Below are 24,376 nucleotides of genomic sequence, written 5' to 3' on the forward strand. Positions count from 1 at the left end.
TGATTCTTCTGACTCACAAGGCTGTTGATCTTTGGCAAAGCTTCTCTCCCATATTATCAGTCTGGCATCTATACTTTGTGCAAGATCTGTCTCTAAGGTCTTAGCTTGAGTCCTCAGAAATACCCCTTTACAGATGCCAACAACCAAAGATGTCCAGAACCTCTGTCCCTAAAAATGATAACCTGATCTGAAATCCAAGTTAGCCACTTCCAGAACAAATGCTTCAACTTTTGGGCCATTAATCAAGGCTGTTTCACCTTCTCTCAGAGTTTTTGCTTATACAGACACTGCTGGAAGCATGCAGGTAGAACCTGCCTATGCCCTGGAAGAGCAGTGGAAGGGAAAGAAACCATTATTAGGACAGGAGTTCGTGCTGCAATTGGAACTTATCTTACCTTGGAATGGCCACACATGTGATGAAGTTGCCTGGTACTCAGCTGCAAGGTTTTCAGCAAACTCTGCACATCATCCTGCAATAAATAAGTAGACCAGCAAATCATTCTCAAAGAATTTTTCCATAAGGGAAACAAGAATACTGAAGCAGCATTAGTCCTAGCAATCCTTTCCAAGGGTTATGGGACAGAGGTACGATGTGTGTGTGCAGGAAACATCAAACAAACAGGATCAGGCCACAGGAGACTTGCACTGTGCATCTAAGTCAAGTAACTGGTAATAAAAGTCTGACCACATATCATAAGGTCAAGCACTTTAAACTGAAACTCATTTTGAACTGAAGTTTGGAATGAATGCCTATCAGTGAAAGCTGAGGCAATTAAGACAACTTTGTCACATCTTGTCTTGGGTACGGCTTCTGAATAGGGGAACCAGAGAAAAAGTTTAAAACATACTGCTGGCTTGTGCTATTTGAAACACATCCAACATGAACTCCAGATATCAAAGCTCTGTATTGAGCAACCTGCCTGCTCACACGAGCTTCCTACTCTGAGAGTGACACCTCTGTGGTAATTACTTCTGAAGCAGATGGAGGCTGAAAGGACTTCATTTGCTAACAGTGGAGTCATTCGACCAGAGTGATGGCAAGTTGGGGAACAGTGTTTGCTGGGAGAGCACTGGACAGGCAAGTGAACAGGGCAGAGCACAGCTGGAGACATTTAGATGAGTTTGTCATGAAGGGTCACAAGTGTCCTGCCAACATGTGGCCAGAGACAGGAAGCTCCTTCTAGCAAGCATCAATCATGCTTCCCAAGTGGTTCCAGACAGTTCTGCTCCCACAAGGCTTACCCTGTGCTTTTTAAAGCTGTGGTCCAGGAGAGGCATGGCAAGCTTCAGAAAGGCTTCTACAAATTGACGGCCATACTGTAAAAGAATGATAAATATACCAAAAGGTAAATTTAAACTCCTTTTCAAAGAACCATCCCAAAGTCAGATGAGATAATGATACATTCTTTCAAGATAACAATACATTCATTGCCAGAGGCTTAGTAAGACTACATCCATGTGAAGGTTGTACTGGAATATACAGGATCAGTAATGGGCAATGATTCAAGAAAGCTGCTATTAAACTGCTTTCTTCAGTATTTTGAACCCTTGCTCACCTTCAGGCAGATGCTGAGTACAGGCCTGCTGTCAAATACCTACTCGGGCGAGAGGAAAAGAGTCAGATCATTCCACAAGTATAAAGGAAGCAATCATTACTTCAGCTATGACAAAAGCAAACAGTAATGATGAACCTAAGCAAGGAGAAAAGTGCAGCTGTATCTGTCATCTTCTGCCCAAACCAGGGTCACACTCAGTGACACTGAATGAACCAGCCCCAAAACTGACAGAAAGAAGGGAGTATTTCATCCAGTGGGGCTGGCCTTGAGTTCATCACCACAGGATGGCATGAACTGTCAGCAGGAGTCAAAGGAAGATCCTATGTTACCATAAGAGAAAGTGGAGCTGAGGGCTATGAGGCAAGTTACAGACAGCAATCCAAGCCTCCTGTTCTGAGTATTTGCCAGCCTTCAGCTGAGTACTTCAGGAGAGTGTTTTCTTCTGGCAGATGTTATTCCAGATCTACCAGAAGGATTTGTCCCATCTGCCTCCCACACAGCTGGCAGTGGACTGTCAGTCACAAAACCCTGCACTAGGAAATTGGGGTTTTCATCCAGTCATTTTTCTGCACTTCCTTACATCACCCTGTCTTTGTACAGGCTTATTATTTGTGTAAGAACTGTGGTAGTAAGGTGTGCAGGCTGTAAGAATTAAGTAGTATTGAAGTGAAAGCTAAATGGGAACCCTTGCCCACAGATTATAACCGGTTTATTCACCACCTTCAAGTTGTTCCACTAGTCAGCCATGCTTCATGAACCTGGGTACACCAGGCTTTGCTGGGAATTTGAAGGTAAAGGCAGAAAAACAACCAAAACCTCACCTTGACCAAGTTAATGAGGATATGGAAATTCCGCACAGCGATGTTCCAGCGCAGCAGCTTCTCCAGTTGCACCTACAGGATGCAAGGGGACAATATCCCAAGATGAAGTATTTCCTCTCACCTTGCTGGATGTGCTTTCAGCAGTGTTGAAAGCATTGTTGTTGAAGACAGAGGAACAAAGCTTCAACACAGGCAGATTTATCACAGCAAAAACACTTCATGGCAATTCCAGCCTGATCAGTGGCTTAAAATGCTAAGAGTTAATTCACTTCCTTATTCTCAGAGCAGCTCTTGGTTCCAAAATAATGTTGTGCTCCCACACAGGAGTTCAGACCAACTGCACATCTACTAGATTTTTGGTATGGTACAAATCAGGAAAAAAAGGTGCTACTGATATGTTACCCTGTATATCAAAGTTTGCTGATGAAGGAAGCTGTCTGACTGCATTTCCTAGACAAAGACCAGAAGTAAATTCCTTTCCAATTTATACATCTTTATTGCACTATGCAGTTTAACTTGTCTTCTCCTCAAAGAGTCCAGTGGATTTATTTTCCTACCTCACTTGAGTCCGATGGTTTTCCAGCTGGGATGCTTTTCACTGAACTTTCTAGCTGAGCCATCATTACTCTGAAGAAAACTGGGAACGTGTGCCTGTGCAGAAAGTGAAAAAAACTAAAAGCCAGCTCTGAGCCTCTAGATGAGCTGTTTGTCACCAGAATGATGTGGAAAATTTGATGGTTATCCAGCTGAGCATCCTCAGTCAGAAATCACAGGAGATTGACCCTAGGACTCATAAGCATGTCTAGCCCAGCCCAATTGCCCAGACAGATGAAGAATCCTGGGAAGTCACTACCACTTCCCCAGTATGAACCACACTTAGACACCACCACTTCTTTGTAACTCTGGGGGTGCACAGTGGAAGGTTTGCAGCTCTCAGCATAACACAATTCTGGTAGTTTTAAAGTGCATGTACTTTGTTCATCCCTGTTTAAACCATGATTCCAAATTCCTGTGCTAGAAGCAGAAACACTCTGAAATCCATGCTTCAAAATTCCTATGCCAGTAGCAGAACCATCCTGAGGGTGCTTTTCCACACTGTATACCAGCCCAGGTTTCCCTACAGCCACCCCAGGCCTCTGATGCTGACTTTTAGAGTGCTTTATACCACCTCAGTAGCACAGAGAGAGACAACACACCTGACAACAGACAGCAGTTCATTTTCCAATTAAAATAGCTCACAGTAATAAACTCAACATTGTGTTAATGCTCAGGACATTCCACCTTGACACAAAGCTAACTATATCCTATCTTGCTGTGTAGTGTCAAAAGAATATTTACAAGTGCCCAGAGTAGCCCGCTGCAGTACTAACATGAAACCATAACAGACCACAAAATAGGAAAACTAAATATTTAAAAGTAGAAATTGACATTATGCATATCATAGAATTCCAAGTTTCTATTGATATAATTACCTGCTTAATGTAGGATATGTAGAAGAACATCCATCTTTGGCAGAGTCCATGAGTTCAGAAACACCAACACTGGAGATTTCCTCGATAGCTTTCAGGATGTTATCTGTGTGCTCCAGGTAGACACTAAATCCAAGACCAGCAGAGTTGATCAATAAATATGATGCAGAATAACACAACAAGGTCTTGAACACTGGCTTAAAATAGTCAAGCTCTTCCTTATGCCAAAGGCAATCACATGTAGGAAATCCAAAGCAATACTTAGAACTGTCACAGTGATGTCATTAAAAGCTACTGGGATTCTTGCCATGGGGCTGGAACAGGGAGACCTCCAGAGGTCCCTTCCAAGCTCAACCATTCTGAGTCTGTGATTGTATTTTACCTAATACTCAGTCCTGCTCTCCTTGACTTTAGGGAGAGCTTACCTGCTTTCAGCTCAGTGAAAGCGAGACACTTTAGTCCAGACCCACATTCATATGTGTAGGTATGCACATAAACTTACAGATGTGTTGATACACCCTGACAAGGTCTAGTCTAGCAAACATGGCTAAAGGTTCTTCCTATCACTCACTGTTTTTCAGTGCTGTAGAAACAGTGCTTTAGGACAAGCTTGTAAGCACGAGGGTTATGATTCAGAGGGGTCATCCCTCTACAGCAACAGTAATTATTAGAAAAAGAGTGTCTTGGGCATTGCCTGGGGCAATGGCTGGAGCCTTACCAGAGCAGAGTGTGCAGAGCACTGTTGAACTGGCTGCCCTTCTCTCGGTCTCCACTGGGCTTCACCCATGACTGGCAGAGGAACTGCTTTGCTAGTGAAGCTGGGAAAGATAAGGGATAACTTACTGAAAGAAGAATCCAAGAAAATCTCCTTCATCCATACAAAAGCAGTGAGTCCAAATGTCTTTTTAAAAGACGACAATATCGATACCCTTCACGTGCCTGAACTTTGCTAAGTCAGAATGCATTTTCTCTAAAAAGCAGAAAAGTCACATAGGACATATACCACGATAACAAAATACATGCCTATCTAGTGTGTTCCTGGCCTGGAATACACGTAACATCAGAACCATAATCCACCTCTGGCCATTTCTCTACAAACTCATGTTAAACCTTATTTGTTTGGTAGCTCCTGCAGTGTGCCATCTGTTTGTTTTTAATGAGGCCACATGCAACCCTTAAGGTATCCATTTCTAGAAATGGAATTCCAATAACAAGAGACTTGACCTTTTGGCCACAGCACTGTAATAGTAAACGTGAACAGACAAGTGTAAAGTTTACAGATTTCTTAAATCAAAACTTCTAACAAACCTGACAGTCTCTTGGTCTCCAAGCTACATGGGATTAAGTCTATGATCAATCACCTCCATTACCAATGATTAAGCTGGTACCAAAATTGAACAGCAGGTTTGTGCTTAGAACTCTTAAAAGTTGATTTTTAAGATGACCAGCTGACAGAGTTGGAGTCTGCCTGTGGCTGAGGCACAGTAGAACAATACCAAAGACATTCCAATATATTTACTGCTGTTTCTTTTATTAACAGCTAGGACTCTTTACCCAGTGAGATTACTAGGATACAGAAAGGAAATTTTTCCCTCAGAAGATGCACTCTCTACATAGAACCCAAGATTTACAAGGAGAAGATCACACAAAAATTAATCTGAGATAAGTGGTTCTTCACAGATTACCCATTTTCTCTCTCTTCCAGCCAGCCATTGGTTTCTCAGCGATGGCAATCAGGAGCTGAGTGAGGATGTGTGCACACTGGAAGCTGGGAACACTCTGCTGGAAATTCAGTAGGTACTGAAAACTGTCACTAGATATGACAGGAAAGGGAAAAGGTAAAAACAGGGTAGGCAGAGTAATCTCTCAGAAACATATCAATAAAAAGGAAGCATTAGACCATCTCAGATCCAAGGTCTCCCTATCCCAGTATTCTGGCTCCAGCAGTGCCCTTCTGAAGAAGGGGAGGTCAGCCACTAGTATGTCAAAATTCAGTCACTGAGAAACTACTCTCAAGCCCCAGCCACTCTAAGTGTAGCAACATCTTTATATACTGCTTTTGCCTAGTGTACCTGTAAGTATCCTAACTATCCAGAACATGCTCATTCCTTCTGTCAATCCTACTAAACTCCTTGTCTAAAATAGCATACAAACAAATGAGATCCATAGATTCATGCATATTTTATAGTCCAGTGTCTCCTTTCCATTAGGTTTAACTGCACTGCTGTTCAACTAAATACAAAGCTCTGTTTGAAGCAAACGTGGTCTCTGTGAGAGCTCCCAAACACACATTTACCCATTATGCCCACACAAAACAGGGAAAAGTGCTTGAAATTTGTCCATTTCAAACCTTGTGAAATACAGATTTTACCTTATCAGTTCCTCAAGAAGAAGAAACTCTGTCTCTCCGGGCTTTAGCCTGTCTGCAAGCACTTGGAGAGCTGATCTCAGCAAGTCAGTATTTTCATGTTGAGAAAAACCATTCCTGAGGGGGGGGGGAAAAGTCCAGTTCATCATCAGACTAGAAGGAAGAGAGGTAGCAGATACAAATGTATATCTGGGCATATTGTGCAGGACGAAAAATAAGGAAGCTGGATACTCAAGAATAGTCCTGCACAGGCTTTTTGTCAATGAAATACAAAGTTTGCCAGTCTGCCTCATGCTGGTCTTGACCCAAAAGCCCATTGATTGAATTGTATCAGGTCAGTGCTTCATCACCTACAGCAGTAGCTCAGCTCAGGATGAGACAATGAAGCCTGGCCTAACTATGAAGTGCTTAAAAGTCTCCAGCCATGCAGTGGGTTGTTTTGCATGGCTGACAGGCCACTGGCAGGGTACAAACACTTTAAAGAAAAGGAACAAGAAGAGGAAGCAATAAATGGGCTTTCCTCATGGAGGCAACTGTATATTTTTCTTTTAAACTCACCAGGCAAATAAGGAGCGAAAAGTTAGAAACAGCTGTTGGTAGCAAGAGGACATCAGCTGGTGCTCCTGGATGTTCACTCCTAGTTCATCTTCTGCACCCTGATTTTGTACAACTGTCTTTAATACAGAACAAATAATTCATTAGACACCATCCCAAAGAAAGATAAGGGCACAAGAATCCATTTCCATAAATTCCGTGTTTAAAAAACCTGAAGAAAACCACATGACTCTTTTTCCCACAAACAAAGTGAAAAATATCTTCACAGGAGACAAAACTTGACAGTTTTTTGAGTCAAAAAACTGAGCCCACTGACCTGGAAGTAGTTGTGCATGTTCTCCATGTGCTTACACAGTGGCTTTAGTAGATCAACTACACACATAGCAACTTCCTTGGGGGATCTCTGACACAGATGGGAAAAGCCAATATCCTTGTAGCCTCTTTCCTGCAGCAAACCCAAAAGATTAAAGTTGCTTCATCAGCCTTTCTTGAGAATAACTTCAAGTGCTACATCTTAGACTGTTGCCAAGCAGTGCAATTCCCAATGTCATACATGATCAGGAAGAGTCAGAGAGTTGAAAAGTTGGCTTCTGCTGAACAACCACCACCAACTCAGACACGTGGACAACATTTGACTACAAGAATAAAACTGATGTGACACGCAGGATCATAGAATCATTTAGGTTGGAAAAGACCTTTAAGATCATAGAGTCCAACACTTTACTCAAACACTAAGAGAAGGCAGTCTCTGCACGTGGGAATTAAGATAGGTAGAAAGACAAGGAGAAAGAACAACAAATATGATTGAGCCCATCAAGTTGTAGTGAATTTCTCATAGTTTAACAGTGGGAAATGTGTTTACTTTTCTCCCAAAGGCATCAGCAAGGAGTCCCTGCACTCAGGGGAGTTTTTCTAATGCAGAAAAAAACCAGAAACATGGATGCAGCAGCTTCTGCTGGCTGTGGCAGCCATCTGGCCTGCCTAGCCTGGGCTGCTTCTTGAAGCAGCCAGTCTCCCCAGGGAGGGCTAAGAAAAGGGTCACTTGAGTTTTGAGGCTACAAGAATTTCCCTCCATTAAATAACCCTTCGTGAGATATGCAGAGGAGATGCTGCAAACACTTCAGTGAGGGCAGTGGTACACAAGTCTCTTCTGAAAGAGCAGTTGCTGTTCTGGCACACAGCTGGGCCTCAGACTTCCATTTAACTGTCAGGTGAAAATAATTCTGAAAAACATCTCTCTCGGGAAAGGCCTGGAGGCCTTTACTGTGCTCTGCCTCAACCCAGGCCTGGACCCACTGCCTGCTGCTGTACTTGCCTTTGGAAAGGGCACTCTCCTTGTGGAGCCTGAGGGCAGCACATGCTCCAGCTTCCAGCACAGGTCATCCAGAAGGAAGCAAAGTTCAGCAGGCCCCAGCTGCACAACTTCACAAGCCTGCAATTAAAAGAACAGGCAATCCCAGGACCCAGATGTAACTGTAGTGCCTTGAAGCTCAAGTTCACTCTCTCCATTTCCAGTTACAACTCCTGGCTCAGTTAACCTCGGGAGGGACCTGTTTGGTACATTCTTGGGTTTTATGGCTCCCCAATGGCAGGTTTGGGACATTGGTTCTGGTTACAGAAAGCACGAAGCCACCCTGATGCTCTAAACATAGCTGAGGCAATGTCAGGACAACTTAACTACTGACAAAGAACTGATTTATATACATTTATGTTGAAAATTATCTCCTAAGGATAAAAAGAGGTTTCAGCCCAGAAATTTACCAACTCAGTAACAGCCAAGAAGTAATTTGAAATAATGCCACATGGCTCAAGAGTCTTGTCAAAGTCTTTCAGTTGGAGGAAGATTGCATGCACAGAGAGAGCTGTCCTGCAAGGGCAGGCCAGGCTGTGCTCCAGCCTGCCACGGCCTTTTCACATTTTATGCATCTTACTGTAGCCTGACAAAATGAGACTCCAGATGGACTCAGCCTGCCTACAAAGAGGTAACAAAATGAAGCACTTCTACTTTCCACATCCCTAGTGATGCAGTTTTATATAAGCTCCCAGATGATACACAGGACCCTGCTCTCTGACAGCACCTCCATGGCACCATCCCACATTTGTGCTGTTTCCAGTCTCCTGATGCCTTGAGACATCTGTCTTTTTGCACCATGAGCTTTACTTAGATGTCATAGGTTCTTTTTGATAGGCAGGTGGTCACTCAGTGTATTTTACACCCTGTGGCTCAGCAGTGTTCAATATTAAGGCCCTTTTCTTTCCATGAGGTCTATACATGTTTTACTGCATCTTTCTCCTTCTATGTAATATTTACATCACTTTCTTTTTAACATTGCTACACTACATGTCTGCTCTTCTCAGGAGAGTCCTCTTTTCCTCAGTGCCTTGAAGTACTTGGCTTTCTTTAGGGTCAAATGCTTTCCTGGTCTCCAGACCAACACATCTTAACACCAACCTGCTGTCCACTTAAATGGAGCAGAAAGGGCCAAGGCCTTCGAGAGGGGCTGTTACACAAAGCCTTATCAGTGTGGCTTTAGGCTGTTCCACTCACCTCCGTGTGCATCTCTGTGTCCAAGACAGACTTGGTGAGCAGCCCACAGTGCAGCACAGTGAACACCTCGAGGTCCAGCTCTCGGAAGTACGGGCGATAGCTCTGCAGCTGCGCCAGAGGATTTCCTGCCTCTCTGTCACCAGCACTCTGCAAAGGAAATGGCAGGAGTAAGGTTGCAACCTGCAAGACTTTTGACCTCAAATAAAGCTTAGATGAATTCCCTTCCAAACTTATTTGAGATTCTGCTTATTCCCTGTAACTTAAGTGACTTTGTTATCATATCTGACTCATTTATCATCCCTGTACAATAGCACAGAAGTGTATTTGCCTGGCTGAAACTGATAAAATGGACTCTGAATAACATTTATTAGTAGCACTGGTAGACATGGGAAGTTATGGGATGCTTATGAGATCCCAGCATCCAGGATGCTGAGCCCAAAGCTGGGCACACTTCCCTGGCTTCTCTCTTTTAGACAGCACAGATCTTTCATTCCAGACATGATAACAATACTGTAAGAGCTTATTCAAAAGAACAAGAAATAAAATCCAGTTCATTACATGATAGGTTTGGGAAATAGTTCTTAGCATGTGATGAAAATGCATAATTTTAAAGATGCTTCATCATGAATACATTAATTAAATACCTCAAGGAACGTTTGCAAAATGAGCACCCATGACTCAAGCAGACTAGAACAGAAGGAGGGATGGTCCTTACCAGGGTTTGCATTTTCCAGATTCACCTCACAATTTCTGACCTAAATCTAGGAATGGCAGGTTATTGCAGTAATTTGAGAGATGGGATGCTGTCTTAAACAGAAACCCTCCATAGTCTCAATCAGAAAGTAACTAATAGTATTATTGATAATCCTGCACTCTGGCACTGCCCTGGCCCACACTCCCTGGTGGAGAGTGGTTGGCCTCTGCAGGCACAATTTTCAAAATTCTGAGGAGAGGCACGTGCCAGAAAGCAGAATTTAACTTCATCATGATTAACTTTTGAAATGAACAACCCCTCTCTCAAAGCTCCTGTTTATGTTCTATGCCACCTTCCCTAGCCCATCTTCCCTGCAAGTCCCCAGGGATATACACCTACCTTCTCCAGCTCAGAGAGCTCAGTATCAAGCTGATTTCCCTCAGAACTATCATCCACTTGAGAACGATCTGCAGAGCTGGCTTTGCTGCCATCAGCCTTCTTTTTCCTTCCTTAAAGAGAAAAGCAACTTCAGAATCAAAGGCTACACTGTGCTCTGCACTAGACAGCACTTGCAGCCAGGCAAACAGCACAGCCTGTACTTTAATGAGCATTAAGAAAGCATGGAGCATGCATAGGTTGTGTCATCCATAGCCAGGATCACAGACAAAAAAAAAAAAAAGAGTCAAATGCATTTGGGATTCCCTCATAATCAGCTTCTCTTTTACAAAGTCACAATACGAAATTAAACCAAGTCTCACTGTTCTCACTGTAGTTTAAGCATCATGAAGTGATTGCAAAAATGAGTGGAACATCATCTTAAAAAATGCTTGAAAATTTAATGCTTCTTCCTCAGACACAGTATTGAGAAAGGAAGAGGACCTGGAAAAGGAAGATGACACAACTACAGAAGGGACGTGCAGGGATGCCAAGCCAACAGCAGAGTAACTCATTGAATCAAAGCCACAGGTTCAGGACCAGACAATGCCACGAACCCATCAAAGACAGAACTTACTGCTGCAGAAAACACTTTGGTAGGTGAAAACAATCAGTGAAAGCCCTAAATTTTCACTGTTAAACACTATGCATCTACTTTCCCAGGAAGACAGACTATCCAACACCTGTTTGGTGTAGGATATTTTTACATCTCCACTTCAGCTGCAACAGGAGTTGATGAGGTAAAATTTCAAGGTAGACAACACTCTGCCAGTAATTTAGTGCTTCACACACACACAAATGCAATGGCTGCAGTGCAATACCCCAGTCAACTCCCATCTCATCTGTTTGCTTAAACATTTTAAACTTTCTTTACCACTCCTTTTTCTCGCTGGACCAGCGGCATTAATGGATGGTGCGGCCTCTGGGGCTTCGGAGTCAAAAGTAGCTGGTGGTGGGACATAGCCAGGGGTTGCTGAAAGAGCCAAAACGTAGAAGTGGGGTTAGGTCAGCTCCTGAATGACAACATACAGGCAAGATACATATCCAAAGGAAATACCATACATTTCACTGTCCTGGTGAATGTCCCTGTTTTTCTGCTGCAGTGCATTTAGCTCCAATTATCTTTATCATCACAGGTCAGAACTGTCAATCAGTATCTTGGTCTGGCTGAACTCTGTGCCTGATCACCACTGTCCTGTCTTTTTATCAAGTACTTTCTTATCTGTATTTCAGTGTAACTTTGTGATCATCTGTATGTGCAGGCATGTGCTGCAAGGACTAAATGCCAACTACTGGAGAGATCTGTGCGAGTAAATGTGAATGTTCCTGTGCTTGTGGCTCTAGAGTGTGTAATTCGTGTGCTCCTCGCTGACGAGGTGATTGAGAAGGGCAGTTTGGACTTGGACAAACTGAAAACAATATCTCTGCATGCACCAACTCTTAAGCCATTGTAAAACTGCAGTGTGTGTTACCATACACTCCCCCCATTGATGTCGAAAACAATCCCTTTCACTTCACAGCAGGTACAGGCCCAGAATGTACAAATGTTTCATACTCACCTGCCAAGCATTTTCCCAGCACATTCTGCAGCTCTGTGATGTTCTGTAATCGAGTCAAAACTTTCCCCTTCATCTCAGCATCCTGTTGCTGGCAGAAGGCATTTACAACCTAGAGACACAAACCAAACCAAACTCACTGACTTAGGGAGATTTGTACCCACTTATACTATTGTTTCTTTTCTGAATAACATTCTCAAGTCTTGAATAAGCACACAACACAACACAAATGAGCTGTGCAATGAGGTCCTGACTGCAAACAAAGCTCTGCAGCAGCCCATAAGAACATGGACATAACTGGTGCAATCTACTCACCTCACGAAACCAGTTGACAGCATAGAACAGGAGTGAGCAGAGAAATTCCCGTTCCTGTTTGGACAAAGAGTCCAGCTTTCCTTCAACCTCCAGGTCTGTCAGGTACAGGGGACAACCTGGCAGAGAGTAAGAAAAGTACACATTGAACTGTGTTTGCTACCCATGCTTTGGTCTCTGCATGGACAAAGTCTCTCACCAAAGCCTGTATCAATTCCAATGCCTCTTTGGAGTAAGCCCTGTCAGCCACTCCATCCCCAGACAAACCAGTTGTCTCCCCTGCCTCTCCTCCACTGTGTGGGCACAGAACATCTCAGCCTCCTTCCCAAACTGCACAATTCTTCCCACAGCTGCAGGAAGTCTTTGCAGACCTGGGACAGGAACAAGCCAGACCCCATACAAGGTCCCTTTCCCATACCTAATAAGGCATCAATCTCCTCCAGGCTTCCACTGTTTTGCTCTGCAGTGTAGAGCCTCAGCAATCGGAAACAGGGTGACAGACATATGGGTGACACTGCCCTGGGGGGAAAAAAAGAAATGGAGTGAGTCCTGTGTTTTATGTATCTCCAGAATGCCCATCACTTCTCCATTATGTCCTCTGTCCTCCCCAGGCCACCTTGCCTATGCCTTCTATTTTGCTTCTTGCAAGTCCCACCAACCCAGAGCAGAAATGCACTGTGTGGTTAGAGAAAAAATATAAAACATTGGTGATTACCAGTTTTCTGGAAAAGCATATAAGGGCAGAAAAATGGCTGTAATGAACAAAATGGGGTCAGATTTATTTCTGGTGGAAACCAAAAGTTGAAGAATTCAGAAAGAACTGTAAGAAATTGTGCACAACACAGCTATGACCAGTGGAGAAACTTCCTTGGAAGTTTTGTAGTGTGCCACTGCTCACATTCTCAGGACAATGAACATTTTTCCACAGATGCATGTAAAATAGCTATATTTTCTTTTATTTTAAAGTACTTGTGTCTTTTTAAAAGCACAATGGAAATCTCAACAAAATCCTATGATAATAAATTACACAGGCTGAGAAGCTGCAAATAAAAAAAAAAGCCTTGTGTAACCTTAACGATCCTATGATTCTATGATGCTTTTTAACTTTGATGCCCTACTGTTTAATTACTTTTTTATTTCTTATGCGCTTCCTGTTCCATTTTCCAAAGACAATGCCCTTATTTCTCAGTCAAATTTCATTTTTGGCTGCATGTTTGTGGTTTTAGCACAGTCTACCCACATGACTTACCCACAATCACCTAAACAGCCTGAGCCACAACAGACTGACAGTTCCCAACCAGCTTATGCCTCTAGACCTATCTGCATATGTGTAACAGCAAGAGAAGGAAAACAACACTGCAAACTGATAAATTCTCTGACCAGCTCTTTATCAGGCACTTTGGGAGGCAGGGCTGTAGCAGTGAAGTGCCACAAATGAAAACAATTATTTTACCTTTACAGTCATCCCACAGATAAATGTCAAAGTACCTTTTACTTTGGCTACTCACTCCACCAGTGACCCTGCCAAGCTCACTCTGTGACACCAGTGGCAAGAGGTTAATAGCAATTGCTTCCTGACTCTGATCTTCATCCAGATTATACAAGGACTTCACTGGGAACAAGAATGAACTGCAAGGAAAGACAGACAAGCTCTTGTTGACCACCTCAGCTCTCAGTGACAGAAACATTACCAATATTTTATCTATGATTAGCATACCCATCCACTGTGGGGTTGAGATCCACCACAAAGTCACTGGGAAAATCCTCCACCAGACTCTTTCCAAATTCATCCTATAAAGGAAGGAAAAAACCTGCTCAGCAAAGTTTAAAGTTCTTTTAGATTCTACTTTTGTCTATGAATCTTAACAGCATGCTTAATTTCCTTTAAAAGGTTCCCTGTTGTCAGGTAAAAACTCACATAAAGGAAGCTGTTAAAGCACAGTGAAGAATCTGCCACAATCAAAAAAAGCCAGGAGAGCAGAAAGATTATTTTTTGTATCTGACCAATCTCTTACAGAACAAAAAAAGTTCTCAGACTGGAGTGAAATCCTCAAATCAACTCTGTCCTGCCAATGCCTGAAGAACATGTTTCTCTATAACCTACCAGGAGCTGCAAGTCCAAATTGCCCTTCTGCTTCTCAATCAAATTGGCAAGTTCATCATAGTACAGAGCCAAGACTTCTGGTCTTTGCTCACAGCAGAAGCCCACAAGGTCCAGCAGGGTAGACAGCTGAAAGGAGAGAGAACAGTGTGCAAAAAGGGTAAGGTTAAAGATCCAACTCAGGCTTCAGTCCTTTTCAAATTAATTTATTCTGAGGCATATCCAAAGCTTTATCTCTAGAGTAACAGCCCATAGTGAATGCTCTTGCAAAGACCCAGTTTTAAGAAGGAACATGGGCCTTTAGGGTCTTGACCCAGCTCCCCCATGAAATAACACAAAAGAGTCTGCCCAGAACGACTGAAAAATAGAGAGCCAGCCTAGAAGAAGGTTCTTCAACATGAATTAAGGATAAAGGCCAAGGCTAGGCCAACCCTGTACAGCAGAAATACTTGAAAGGAAGAGCTGCCAAGCTCAGAGAGTGGCAAAGCCTTTGGCTCACTGAAGCAGATTGCCCTGTTTCTTTCCTTTGTATTTGAAAATAACAGCTGGAGAGAAAACTTCCACTAAATGGCTGCAGTGTTGCTTGTCCTGGACTAGCAGTAAGCAAGACCAGCAGGTCCTATCTTAATACAGACTTTTATTTCTCCAAAAACATTTTTAATAGACTCTTGGCTCTGCAGTAAATGTACAAGAATCTAGGCTCAGGAAAGGTAGTTCCCAGACCCACACACTACTTCAGTTAAGACTGTGTTTCCAACACCCCTCCCTGTCTCCCACAGTGCCCCATTCTTGGCACTCACCTGCCCATCACGCTCACTGTTCAGCTCTGGTCTCTCCAAGGAACCATCTCCTTCAGTCCTGAAAGCAATTGATAACCTTGCTTTTGTGGCACAACACTCAAGAGACAGGAAAACCCATCACACACACAGGGCTCTCTCTCCAGAAATCAGAGAATTATGCATGAAAAAGATGTTTTCTGGAACACATGTCTTTAGGAAAAGACACGCTGCTGTTAAGACACGGGTTATCACCTGTAGTCATCACTTCTTCTGAAAACCATTGACACTCATCACCATAAGCCTGATAGCTGTAGCTGTATGTGCATGATCTCAAAGGGAATGCACTCCTGACTTTGTTCCACTCCAGGTTTGGTCTGAATTGAAAGTATGTTAAACTCTTTGCTACGTTCTCTCTCACCTTTTTAATGCCACGCTGCCTATCATGGTAACAGCACCAATAATCCCCATTTGCTTGTGGTTGGGAACTGTGCTGGAGAGCCATTTCCTGATCACCATATGCATGTCATCCTAAAAAAAGAGACACAGATACCATCACCACAAAGGTACTTGTGTACATCACTCACACTTCTATTGGTCTCTTTACTTAATGTCATCTCCAAAGGCTACAGGGGATGGTTATTGGGATTACAGCTTTGCAAAAGCAATGTGCATTCTGATGTTTCCTTTACTATGAAAATACTGGTCCCAACTCTAGGTAAGGATGCAAACAGCATTAAAAGTGACTTGCTTTTACTTTTGTCTAATTACTTGGGTTTCAGAAGTACACAGAAAAGGCAAAGAAGAAGCTGGCTCCCAGGATATCAATTTCTTTCATTATGTACCTCTGAAGTCTTTGGTATCTTGGAAGACAGAGTCAAGTTGCCAGCCTTGGATCTCCACAGTTACCAAGTCTCAGCTCAGAATAAATTCTAGAGCTTACACTCCTCCCCTTCTTTTCACAACTTATGAGGGTGTCAGGCAGAACACTTCTCCCTGATGGCAAGTCCTCCTGGGCTACACAGTCACCCTGTGTGTTGCCAAGGCAATTTTCACAAGTCACACATATGAGAGATGTGGGGTAGGAAGTGGGGAAATCACTGAGGAAAGTAGTCCAGAAAGGAGCTAAACCTGCCACACAACTGGAAATTTAGGCAGTGAAGAGCTCCAATTGAACAGAGTGGGAAGGTCTGAAATGACTATAGACATGCTGTTTTACATGCCACAGACCAATTGGGAAGAAAGAGAAGTTTTCCTTTATAGTCTCAAGGTGGTGTGTGCAAACATACCCACAAACTATGCAGGGACTCAAAGAAAGACAAGCAGTCCTAATTTCTAAGAGCTGAACTTTATGAATGGGAAGATTTTAAACCCAGACATCTCCATTGTGAAATAAATGTCTTTGAGACATTTCTTTATCTGATCACTGCTGTGCTCAAGGTGTGAAGTCTGCCACTTCACAGCAGAGTCCTCTGCTCTGGGTAGTTCAGTTCTTCTAACATGAGGGTCTTTGTTGTCTCTGGTGTGCAGACATTAAGCAGCTGAATCAAGACAAACATCTCAGGGAAGAAGCTGAACTCTGCTTTCTGAATGCCTTCAAGTGATGGAGAAACAGAGCTTGGGAAAGAGGCTGCTGAATTTACACTTTTACAGGCCTTCAAGGCTCAGCTGGACAAAGCATCAGCCATCCTGATATAATGTGAGTGACAGTCCCACTTGGACTGGGATGTTAGATTTGAGGATGCCATCCCTTCCACTACCATTTCTAACAACTCTACCTTTCTCAGATGTGCAAGTAAAGAGGATCTTTCTGGGAAAGATGCAAGGCACAGTCACTGTGATAAGTCACTGGAAAGTCTGGAGCTGCAAGCTGGCTTGCAGCCACTAAGAGAGAAGAGAATTTTAAGCCGAAGGACATCCTGACATCAATCACTGTTCATAGATGAGACCACTATTTAGTTAATCTAGCAAAAGAACCAATGCACAGCCTGAACAACTTTCTGTTGTGTCTCTACTTACCTGAATATAGCTGCCTTCTTGCCTCTGGCTGAATGCCAGTGTGCTGAGAATGTAGAAGAGCTTTCGGATCTGGCAAGGATTCAGTTTCTGTGTAGAGTCCAAAATGGTCTGTAGGAGAAGCCACAAATGAGCTCAGATGTATGAAGAATCCCTTTCCATATTCTCAAAAATACATCAATTGTCAACCTCAGGGAAGACTATTTGCTTTACCTTTTTTGTATGTGCACAAAACAGCTACATTCAAATTAAATACACATAAATGCCAAACTATTGCTCTGGCTTTAATTATGGCAGTTCATTTTATCAGAGGCTGAATGGGAAGAACAGCTCGGCTACCATAAGCATTTTAGGAGTGCTCAGCACAATAGCACAGCTATTTATCTTCTATCACAGGTCTGGTTACAGGATTAAAAGTATTTGACAAAATTAACATTATGAATTTCTTACTAATATCTCCATTACAAGCCCTGTAGCAGTCAAGTTGTTAACGATCTAAAGTTTGAATTTTCTCTGCTGGGCTGGCATCTTCAGGATATTTCCTCTTCCAGTGCTTCAGTGAAAAATAGTCCAGCTGTTTCCAGAGGCAAGCTAGTTTTCCTACCACTGACAGAGTTTTTCATTGCCATTATTTTTCTTCTACTAGTGGCCAACCTAAAGCAGGATTTGGAACAAGGCGTCGAGTTTGACAGGATTAAATAACCAGTTTTGCAACCCTCAAGAAAATTCACCCAGTTTTAAGATTAAGAAATAGCTGTTAGAGGAGATGATTCATGCTAAGATCTGCATGTTCTCTCTGTGCTGGAGAGGTTTCAGCTCAGTGTCAAATAAGCCAGGCACCTGCAGCTCTACAGACCTTTAGAGGTAACTGGCCAGTGTCTCAATCACCCCTGAGATGCAGGTCATACACTGCCAGCCTTGAGGTGTGGCCAGAGCCCTGATTAATGTGTTTCACATACCAGCTTTGGTAACACATCAAAGATCACCCTGTAGAAATCATAATCTGCAAGTGATTTGCCAGCACAAGAACATGCAAACAAGGTCAGGAGGAAGATCAGGAGGAAGGTCAGGAGGTCTTAGTGGACTGCTGTGAGCAAGAACTCCCCATCACACTTCTGACAACACATTCCATTATGGGTAGGATTTCAGGTTGCCTCATTCAAGGACTACTTTCAATCCTGAGTCCTTATCACATCTTCCCTCTGCCAGGAGGCAAGCCAGTCCCATTTCTTTCTGTTATACCCATCAAATGTGTGACAGATTGCACTGCAAATTCTTATGGTAGATCTTAATGCCTTTTTAGCATATTTTAAGCAAGTAATTTGGAAACAGGTGACTGGGCAGGTATGACCCTGCCTGTCATTCTCAGAAGTCAACAGTCCATTTTTTTTCTCCCTATTGAGTACTTTCTTCTTTGAAATTTTAGGACATAAGTCTTTTTCCACCCCTGCCAGGAGTTTATCTTAGGATTCAAATACTGGGTAAAGTACTGTCAGTGTTTCAATAGGTAGAACAGGCATTCCACAGAGGAGGCAGGTTTTTGCCAAGTATTTGAAATAGTTCATGTTAACAAAGACAGCATTTTCCCTCCATCACAGGCATCATTCCATGCCTGCAATTTAAGCGTTGTCCATCTCAATTTCCCCTGCCAAAAAATCACACACAGTCCTGTCTTACAGCTCACACTTTGACAGCAGACATCTTGCACTTCTGACCACTGCATTTCTCCAGGCAGTTTTACAGGCACCATTTGTTCCAACACCTCTGTTTCAGAGCAGCACTGACCTATTCTGGGCCTGAGGCAAAGTGCTGTAAGGACCCTGAAATCCAGAATGCCCCCAGAAACACAGGTACCTTCACGAAGGCAGCGTAGCGCATCAGCAGGGCCGTGTGCAGCACCACCAGGTCCGTGAGCACATCCAGGGAAATGTCCAGCTCTGTCTCACTTCCACTGCACACATGAGTCACCAGAGCAGTCACAACCTCCTAAGGAAAAAGCCCCCAGAGGAACCAGAGTGAAATACCAACCAAAAAAAGGCTGCATTGCTCTGTTCCTACGTGATGTGCTGCTCAAGTACAGACAGTCATCCTGAAACTCAGTCATATTATTCTAAAGCCGTTCTTGGTTTGCTCTTTAATTCCCAATATCCACAATATTGACTTTCTCCATGAGCCTGAATTTTATTCAGTTCTAAAAGCTCCCATGATTCCATAAAGCAGCTCTTCCCCAATTTTTGCCTGCCTGTTTGTGAACACTATCACAGCTTCTGCTCTTTGCTACAGCACATCTGATGACAAAAATCCTCCCTATTTTCTTAGGGACACAGAACACTGCACCATACCCAGGTGGACACCATCTCTAACTTCAGCAGTTCCAGTGCCTTCACAATCTTTATCAACAGTAATTCAAAACTGGCAAAAGGTTCTTATGGCCTTACTTTAGTTGACTTCAGGACAGGGATCTCTCTCCACTACCACCTACTGTCTTAGGCTCTAGGCCTTTCCTGTGCCACTAATTGCTACTACTCCTTTGAAATTCTTAACATCTCCAAGTATTACTAGACTCACTAACTTGTGGCAGATGACACAGCATGTCTTCACATCTCAGGTTTTTCCCACTTGCCATTTTTATCTATTTCTTAATTTCGCTGTAATAACTAATATAGACACAACACTGCAAATAGTCTTAATTATAAACATACTGTGCCCTGAAAAGTGCAAACACATTAAAAAACTTCTGCAGAGCTGTCTGTCTTCAATCCCCAAATTTCCTGATGTCAGCAAGTGTGAAGGAACTCATACTCAGAGCTAAAAGTCTAATCTGTGATTACTTCAGAGTACACAGCTTGATCCACTTGCTACCAGTGTTGTTGTGATTGTTCCCCACCTTCTTCCTGGCCTATTCCATGGCATAGACCTCTCTCCAAAGGTTTCCAACTGCCCCAACTCCTCTCCCCCTAAAGGATTGTGTCATACACTAGAAGAAAGTGCAAACACAAAGCAAACAGCTGCCACCCATCACACTCTACCTGCTGGCAGTAAGAGTCAAAGGCTGCAAAAGCTTGTTTGTACATGCAGCTGCCAAAGGAGACGATGGCTGGGTGTGCAGAGTGCAGAAATGCCTGGGCAAGTGCCAGGATCGAAGGGAAGAAGTCTTTGATAACCTGAAATACAGACATCATGAAAGACCATTGCTGCTTGTTTACAATACACTCAGTTCTCCAAAGAAAGCATGTGCTACAGCCCATCCCAAAAGCTTTGCACAGTTTAGTACGAGCTTTCCCACCTTTTCCAACTGCCCCCATTCAGAAATGGGAAACAAGAGCAGGTAAGGCCCACCAGAATGTGTTTCTCCAACCTTCTCCACAGAAAGGAGTAACAGATTGGTCAAGAAGCCAACGTGCAAAGCTGCAGAGCTCACAGCAGCATATCACTTATGGGTGACACCAAGCAAGTCCCAGGCAACACTGTGTCCTTTTTTCATTAACCTTTTCAGTAATGGTAATATATACATACAGCAAATATATATATTTAGACCTATAAAACATTGCAGTTGAAAAACAGTGCATGTAAACATATGAACTTCTAAAAATACTGTGGGAGACAACAGCATGCTTGGAACACACAGTGAAGCTCCTGGGCTAGATCAGGTCTCTTAGGCTGAGAGATTTTGCCCCACAATAAAAAGTCCATCCAGCGCTGAGAAAAGGTTGTCTCTAAAAAACCACGTGGCAGTTACAAAAGGGCATTGATCTGGGCCAAAAATTAAAAAAAAAAGTAAGTATAAATAACTGGAAAGGTATAAATAATAAAGCAGAGGATTAAATCATCATGTGACAAAATCTTTGAGAGAGAAAAGAGGGAGTCCCAAAGCAGAACCAGCACTGACCGTTGAATGGTTTTGGAAGGCGTTCTGCATCAGCTGCTCTGGGATGCAGCCCAGGCGGATTTTGCTCCTCAATACCTTCTCAGTTTGCTTCCTGTTCTTGGTGTTTGTAGAATGGATTAGCAGCAAAACTATCAGATCCAGAACCTTTCAGAGGAAATAACCACCATTCATTATGCTGAAAAGATTAAACAGTCCAGACAACTACAAGTCTTGAAGTCAAAATTGAGAAGAATATCAAGACCTCAGAAAGTCCTGACAGATGCAACTGCAGAAAAACCTTATTAGCCCAACAGGACAGAACTAAAGCAGGATAACTCTGTCCCTTGACATTTAGAAGGGATGAACCAAGAGTTACAAAGAAAATGGATGGCTGTTATACTGGGAACAAGTCAAATACCAGAAGAACCATCCATGAAACATCCCTGGCAGTTTCTGCTCCGACTAGAACAATCTCTTCATCTACAAACATGAAGAAAGCCCTTGAGAACACCAGCAGAAGAGGGTACTCCCAGAGAAGTATTACCTTATGGTCAGACACAGATGTGCTGTTCTCAATAGCCTGAGAAAAAACAAACAAACAAACAAACAAGAAAGCTGTTATGCTACAGTACAACACTACATTTCAAAACCAAATCAAAAAAGGTAGACACCAAAGTCTGTGACACACTCACAAACTTCTCTCCTCTATAGTAGGATACCTATCAAAGCCAGCAAACTGAATCTTGCCAAAGAATCCAGAAAGCATTCAAAAAACAAGCCACAAATTGAGTTTGAACAAGGATATTCTCAAATAACATCAGGCTTGACAAAGGAACTGAGGTACTGAGCAATGAAGGACTGAGAACAAGAAACAGTGTCATAGTTTTCACTGAAGTGCAATTTTAAATTAAATTTAGACCAATACCAGCCAATATTGATTTCTAGCAGAACACTTTCAAGCACCTTAAGGCTTCACACAGCTCAGTCTCAATATATGGATATATAGTTTTCCTCTCTTGCAGACAGAAAAAACCCCACCTATTTTTTCCAAAACACTCTCCTAAACATGTAGAACCAGGTTTGCCCTGCACTTCAAGAGTCTGTACAGAGAAGCCTCACTTCCCTCTTCCAAACACTGTGAAATTGGTAACTGAGGAAGAAAGCAGACTCCTGAAAAGTCACTGCTAATTTGGAACAGAATTAAATCTGTATCAGTAAAATGAAGGGCTAACATTTGTCTTTTGATATCACATCTGATTACAAGAAAGGCTCAGGCTCAACCTAGGAGTCCAAATAAATAAGAAAGCAAGGACTGAAGCATGTATTTTACCTTAATCCATGCTTCAGAGACATCTTTCTGAAATCTCACAGCTAACTTGATCACATCAAAAAGTAGCTTCACACAATTCTGGCTGGTGGTTACTTGGCTCATGGAAGAACTGCAAACGATCAGAAAGGAGACTCAGTCTCTGCAAATATTGTAGTACAAGGAACAAGGCAGCACAGCAGTCACAGCAGTTACTTGAAGCAGCCATTCTCTAGAGGGAATGCTCTGGCAACAACAGAGAGTTTCAGAAGAGGGTGGAAGCAAAGGTCGCAGAATCAACTGAAAATATACTGGAGGGAACTTCAAACAGATTTACTGGCAGCAACATTATTATAAATGAGGTTTCTTATCCCCCTGCAGACGTGGATGCAGGTAGCTGAAAAGAGAACTACATCCATGGCAGGGGAAGCTGGCTGGGCAAGGACTGACAAATGTTATAATAGTACCAAGCAGGAAGGAATAAAGGTGACACTCTTATCTATATACATAAGATAAATTAGGCTCATGTATGTAGCCAATTGTGCCAGAGAGACCAGATAAGGGAGAGTTGAAGTCCTCTTGTCCCATCTTACCCTTGGAGAATCATGTAAACCTATTTAAGTACCTGGCCTGGACTTGGCTTTTAATCTTTTTCTGGGAACTGAGGATCTGGAGGGGCAGAACACATGATGACAGATCCAAGTTCTTACGAAGATCAGAAATCACCTGTACAATACAAATCCATGCACAAATCACTGTGACATATAAGGGAGGAACAGAAAAAGCTGAGGAAAAGAAAACATAATTTCCCAGAATAACTCTAAAATTACAAATCAAAAACCTCAAGTATTTGTAAAGATTCATAAGTATTGACCTGTGCTCAATTACTTTTTTTAAACTTAGAAAATGAACCAGCAAAAATTTGCTCTTCACTCACGATGTTGCAGATGCATGCAGAAAACCAGGAAAGGATTTTTCAAGAGTTACTCCATGGAATTCCCACCTATATCTTCTGTATGCTGCTGTGAACTACTTTTATCCTATTTAGCAGCTGAGCAAGATATTAGACAGCCACAGGAATTCTGGGCATGGAAGTTCACCAACCTGACTGTTGTTGAATTGCAGTGTATCAGCACAGACTGGCTTGCATGTCACAGGCACACTGTTTGCATAGGGGTGTCCCTGAAAGGTTTGGGCAGATCACAGACCTCATCTGGCTTAGGCTGAGGCTTCCTCAATGTATGAAAAACCCTATATTAAATAATTCAGCAAGGCTGGCTTGGATTCTTGGCAATATTAAAATTGTACTTGAAGACATTAAAACATACAGCTCTGTGTATGAAGCAAATTCTCTCTGTTAAAACATGGACTGGCCCTTTAGTATGAGAAAAATACTGTACCTCCACTGCATCTGCTGCCTTGACATTTTGGAGGATGAATTTTACCACTACAGGCAAATCTTCCAGTTTTACAGAAGGCACAATGGTCATGGCAGACTGTCGCACCTGAGGAGAGAGCAATGCTCCATCAGCTGGAAAACCAGGGTTCACAGAAACATAGTTATAGTCATGTTACTGGGAAGGAATCTTTGGAGAGTTACAGTCCAGCCTTCTGCTCAGAGTGGGAATATTGTCAGTACCAGATCAGACTTGCCCTGGTTTTCCTGACTCTTGAAGATATCCAAGGATGGAGGAGCCTCTCCAAGCCCTGCCACCTCTCTGATAATTTCTGTCAGTGCTGCAGACCCTGACTCATTTTTCCAGATGTCCAACCTGAACCTCCCAGGCTGTCATTTGTGGCTGTTGTCCCTTATCACTTCACTTGGCACTCCTGAGAAGAGCTTGGCTCCATCATTTGTTAACTGCCTTTCAAAAAGGAAAAGCATGGAGACGAGCAGCCTGCTATGTAGCATCAGCCTTTTGGGACTATGTAAAACACTATTTAATGCACTCAAATGAACCAATTTTATTTTTATTCATAAGAAGCCCAACTCCA

General features: G+C 42.8%; 1 protein-coding gene across 4 annotated transcripts in view; it reads right to left on the reverse strand.

The window, feature by feature from the left end:
* The window catches only part of FANCD2 (FA complementation group D2), a 36,238-nt gene that overhangs the window by 3,001 nt on the left and 8,861 nt on the right, over nt 1-24,376 (reverse strand). For all 4 annotated transcript variants that reach the window (XM_064667691.1, XM_064667688.1, XM_064667690.1 and 1 more), the window contains 31 exons: nt 23,782-23,886; nt 23,007-23,107; nt 22,406-22,514; nt 21,620-21,655; nt 21,097-21,240; nt 20,237-20,371; nt 19,062-19,193; nt 17,211-17,318; nt 15,613-15,722; nt 15,216-15,273; nt 14,419-14,544; nt 14,032-14,105; nt 13,803-13,943; nt 12,733-12,833; nt 12,318-12,433; nt 12,006-12,114; nt 11,321-11,419; nt 10,411-10,520; nt 9,318-9,464; nt 8,085-8,201; nt 7,086-7,214; nt 6,773-6,888; nt 6,218-6,331; nt 5,532-5,659; nt 4,565-4,664; nt 3,850-3,972; nt 2,935-3,028; nt 2,378-2,449; nt 1,557-1,595; nt 1,243-1,317; nt 396-470 (listed from right to left, as the gene is read on the reverse strand). In XM_064667691.1, coding sequence (XP_064523761.1) covers nt 396-470; nt 1,243-1,317; nt 1,557-1,595; nt 2,378-2,449; nt 2,935-3,028; nt 3,850-3,972; nt 4,565-4,664; nt 5,532-5,659; nt 6,218-6,331; nt 6,773-6,888; nt 7,086-7,214; nt 8,085-8,201; nt 9,318-9,464; nt 10,411-10,520; nt 11,321-11,419; nt 12,006-12,114; nt 12,318-12,433; nt 12,733-12,833; nt 13,803-13,943; nt 14,032-14,105; nt 14,419-14,544; nt 15,216-15,273; nt 15,613-15,722; nt 17,211-17,318; nt 19,062-19,193; nt 20,237-20,371; nt 21,097-21,240; nt 21,620-21,655; nt 22,406-22,514; nt 23,007-23,107; nt 23,782-23,886 — 3,243 coding nt within the window. The remainder of the gene's footprint in view (nt 1-395; nt 471-1,242; nt 1,318-1,556; nt 1,596-2,377; nt 2,450-2,934; nt 3,029-3,849; nt 3,973-4,564; nt 4,665-5,531; nt 5,660-6,217; nt 6,332-6,772; nt 6,889-7,085; nt 7,215-8,084; nt 8,202-9,317; nt 9,465-10,410; nt 10,521-11,320; nt 11,420-12,005; nt 12,115-12,317; nt 12,434-12,732; nt 12,834-13,802; nt 13,944-14,031; nt 14,106-14,418; nt 14,545-15,215; nt 15,274-15,612; nt 15,723-17,210; nt 17,319-19,061; nt 19,194-20,236; nt 20,372-21,096; nt 21,241-21,619; nt 21,656-22,405; nt 22,515-23,006; nt 23,108-23,781; nt 23,887-24,376) is intronic.

Source organism: Pseudopipra pipra, chromosome 11 (assembly GCF_036250125.1).
Source record: "Pseudopipra pipra isolate bDixPip1 chromosome 11, bDixPip1.hap1, whole genome shotgun sequence".
Classification (NCBI taxonomy): Eukaryota; Metazoa; Chordata; class Aves; order Passeriformes; family Pipridae; genus Pseudopipra; species Pseudopipra pipra.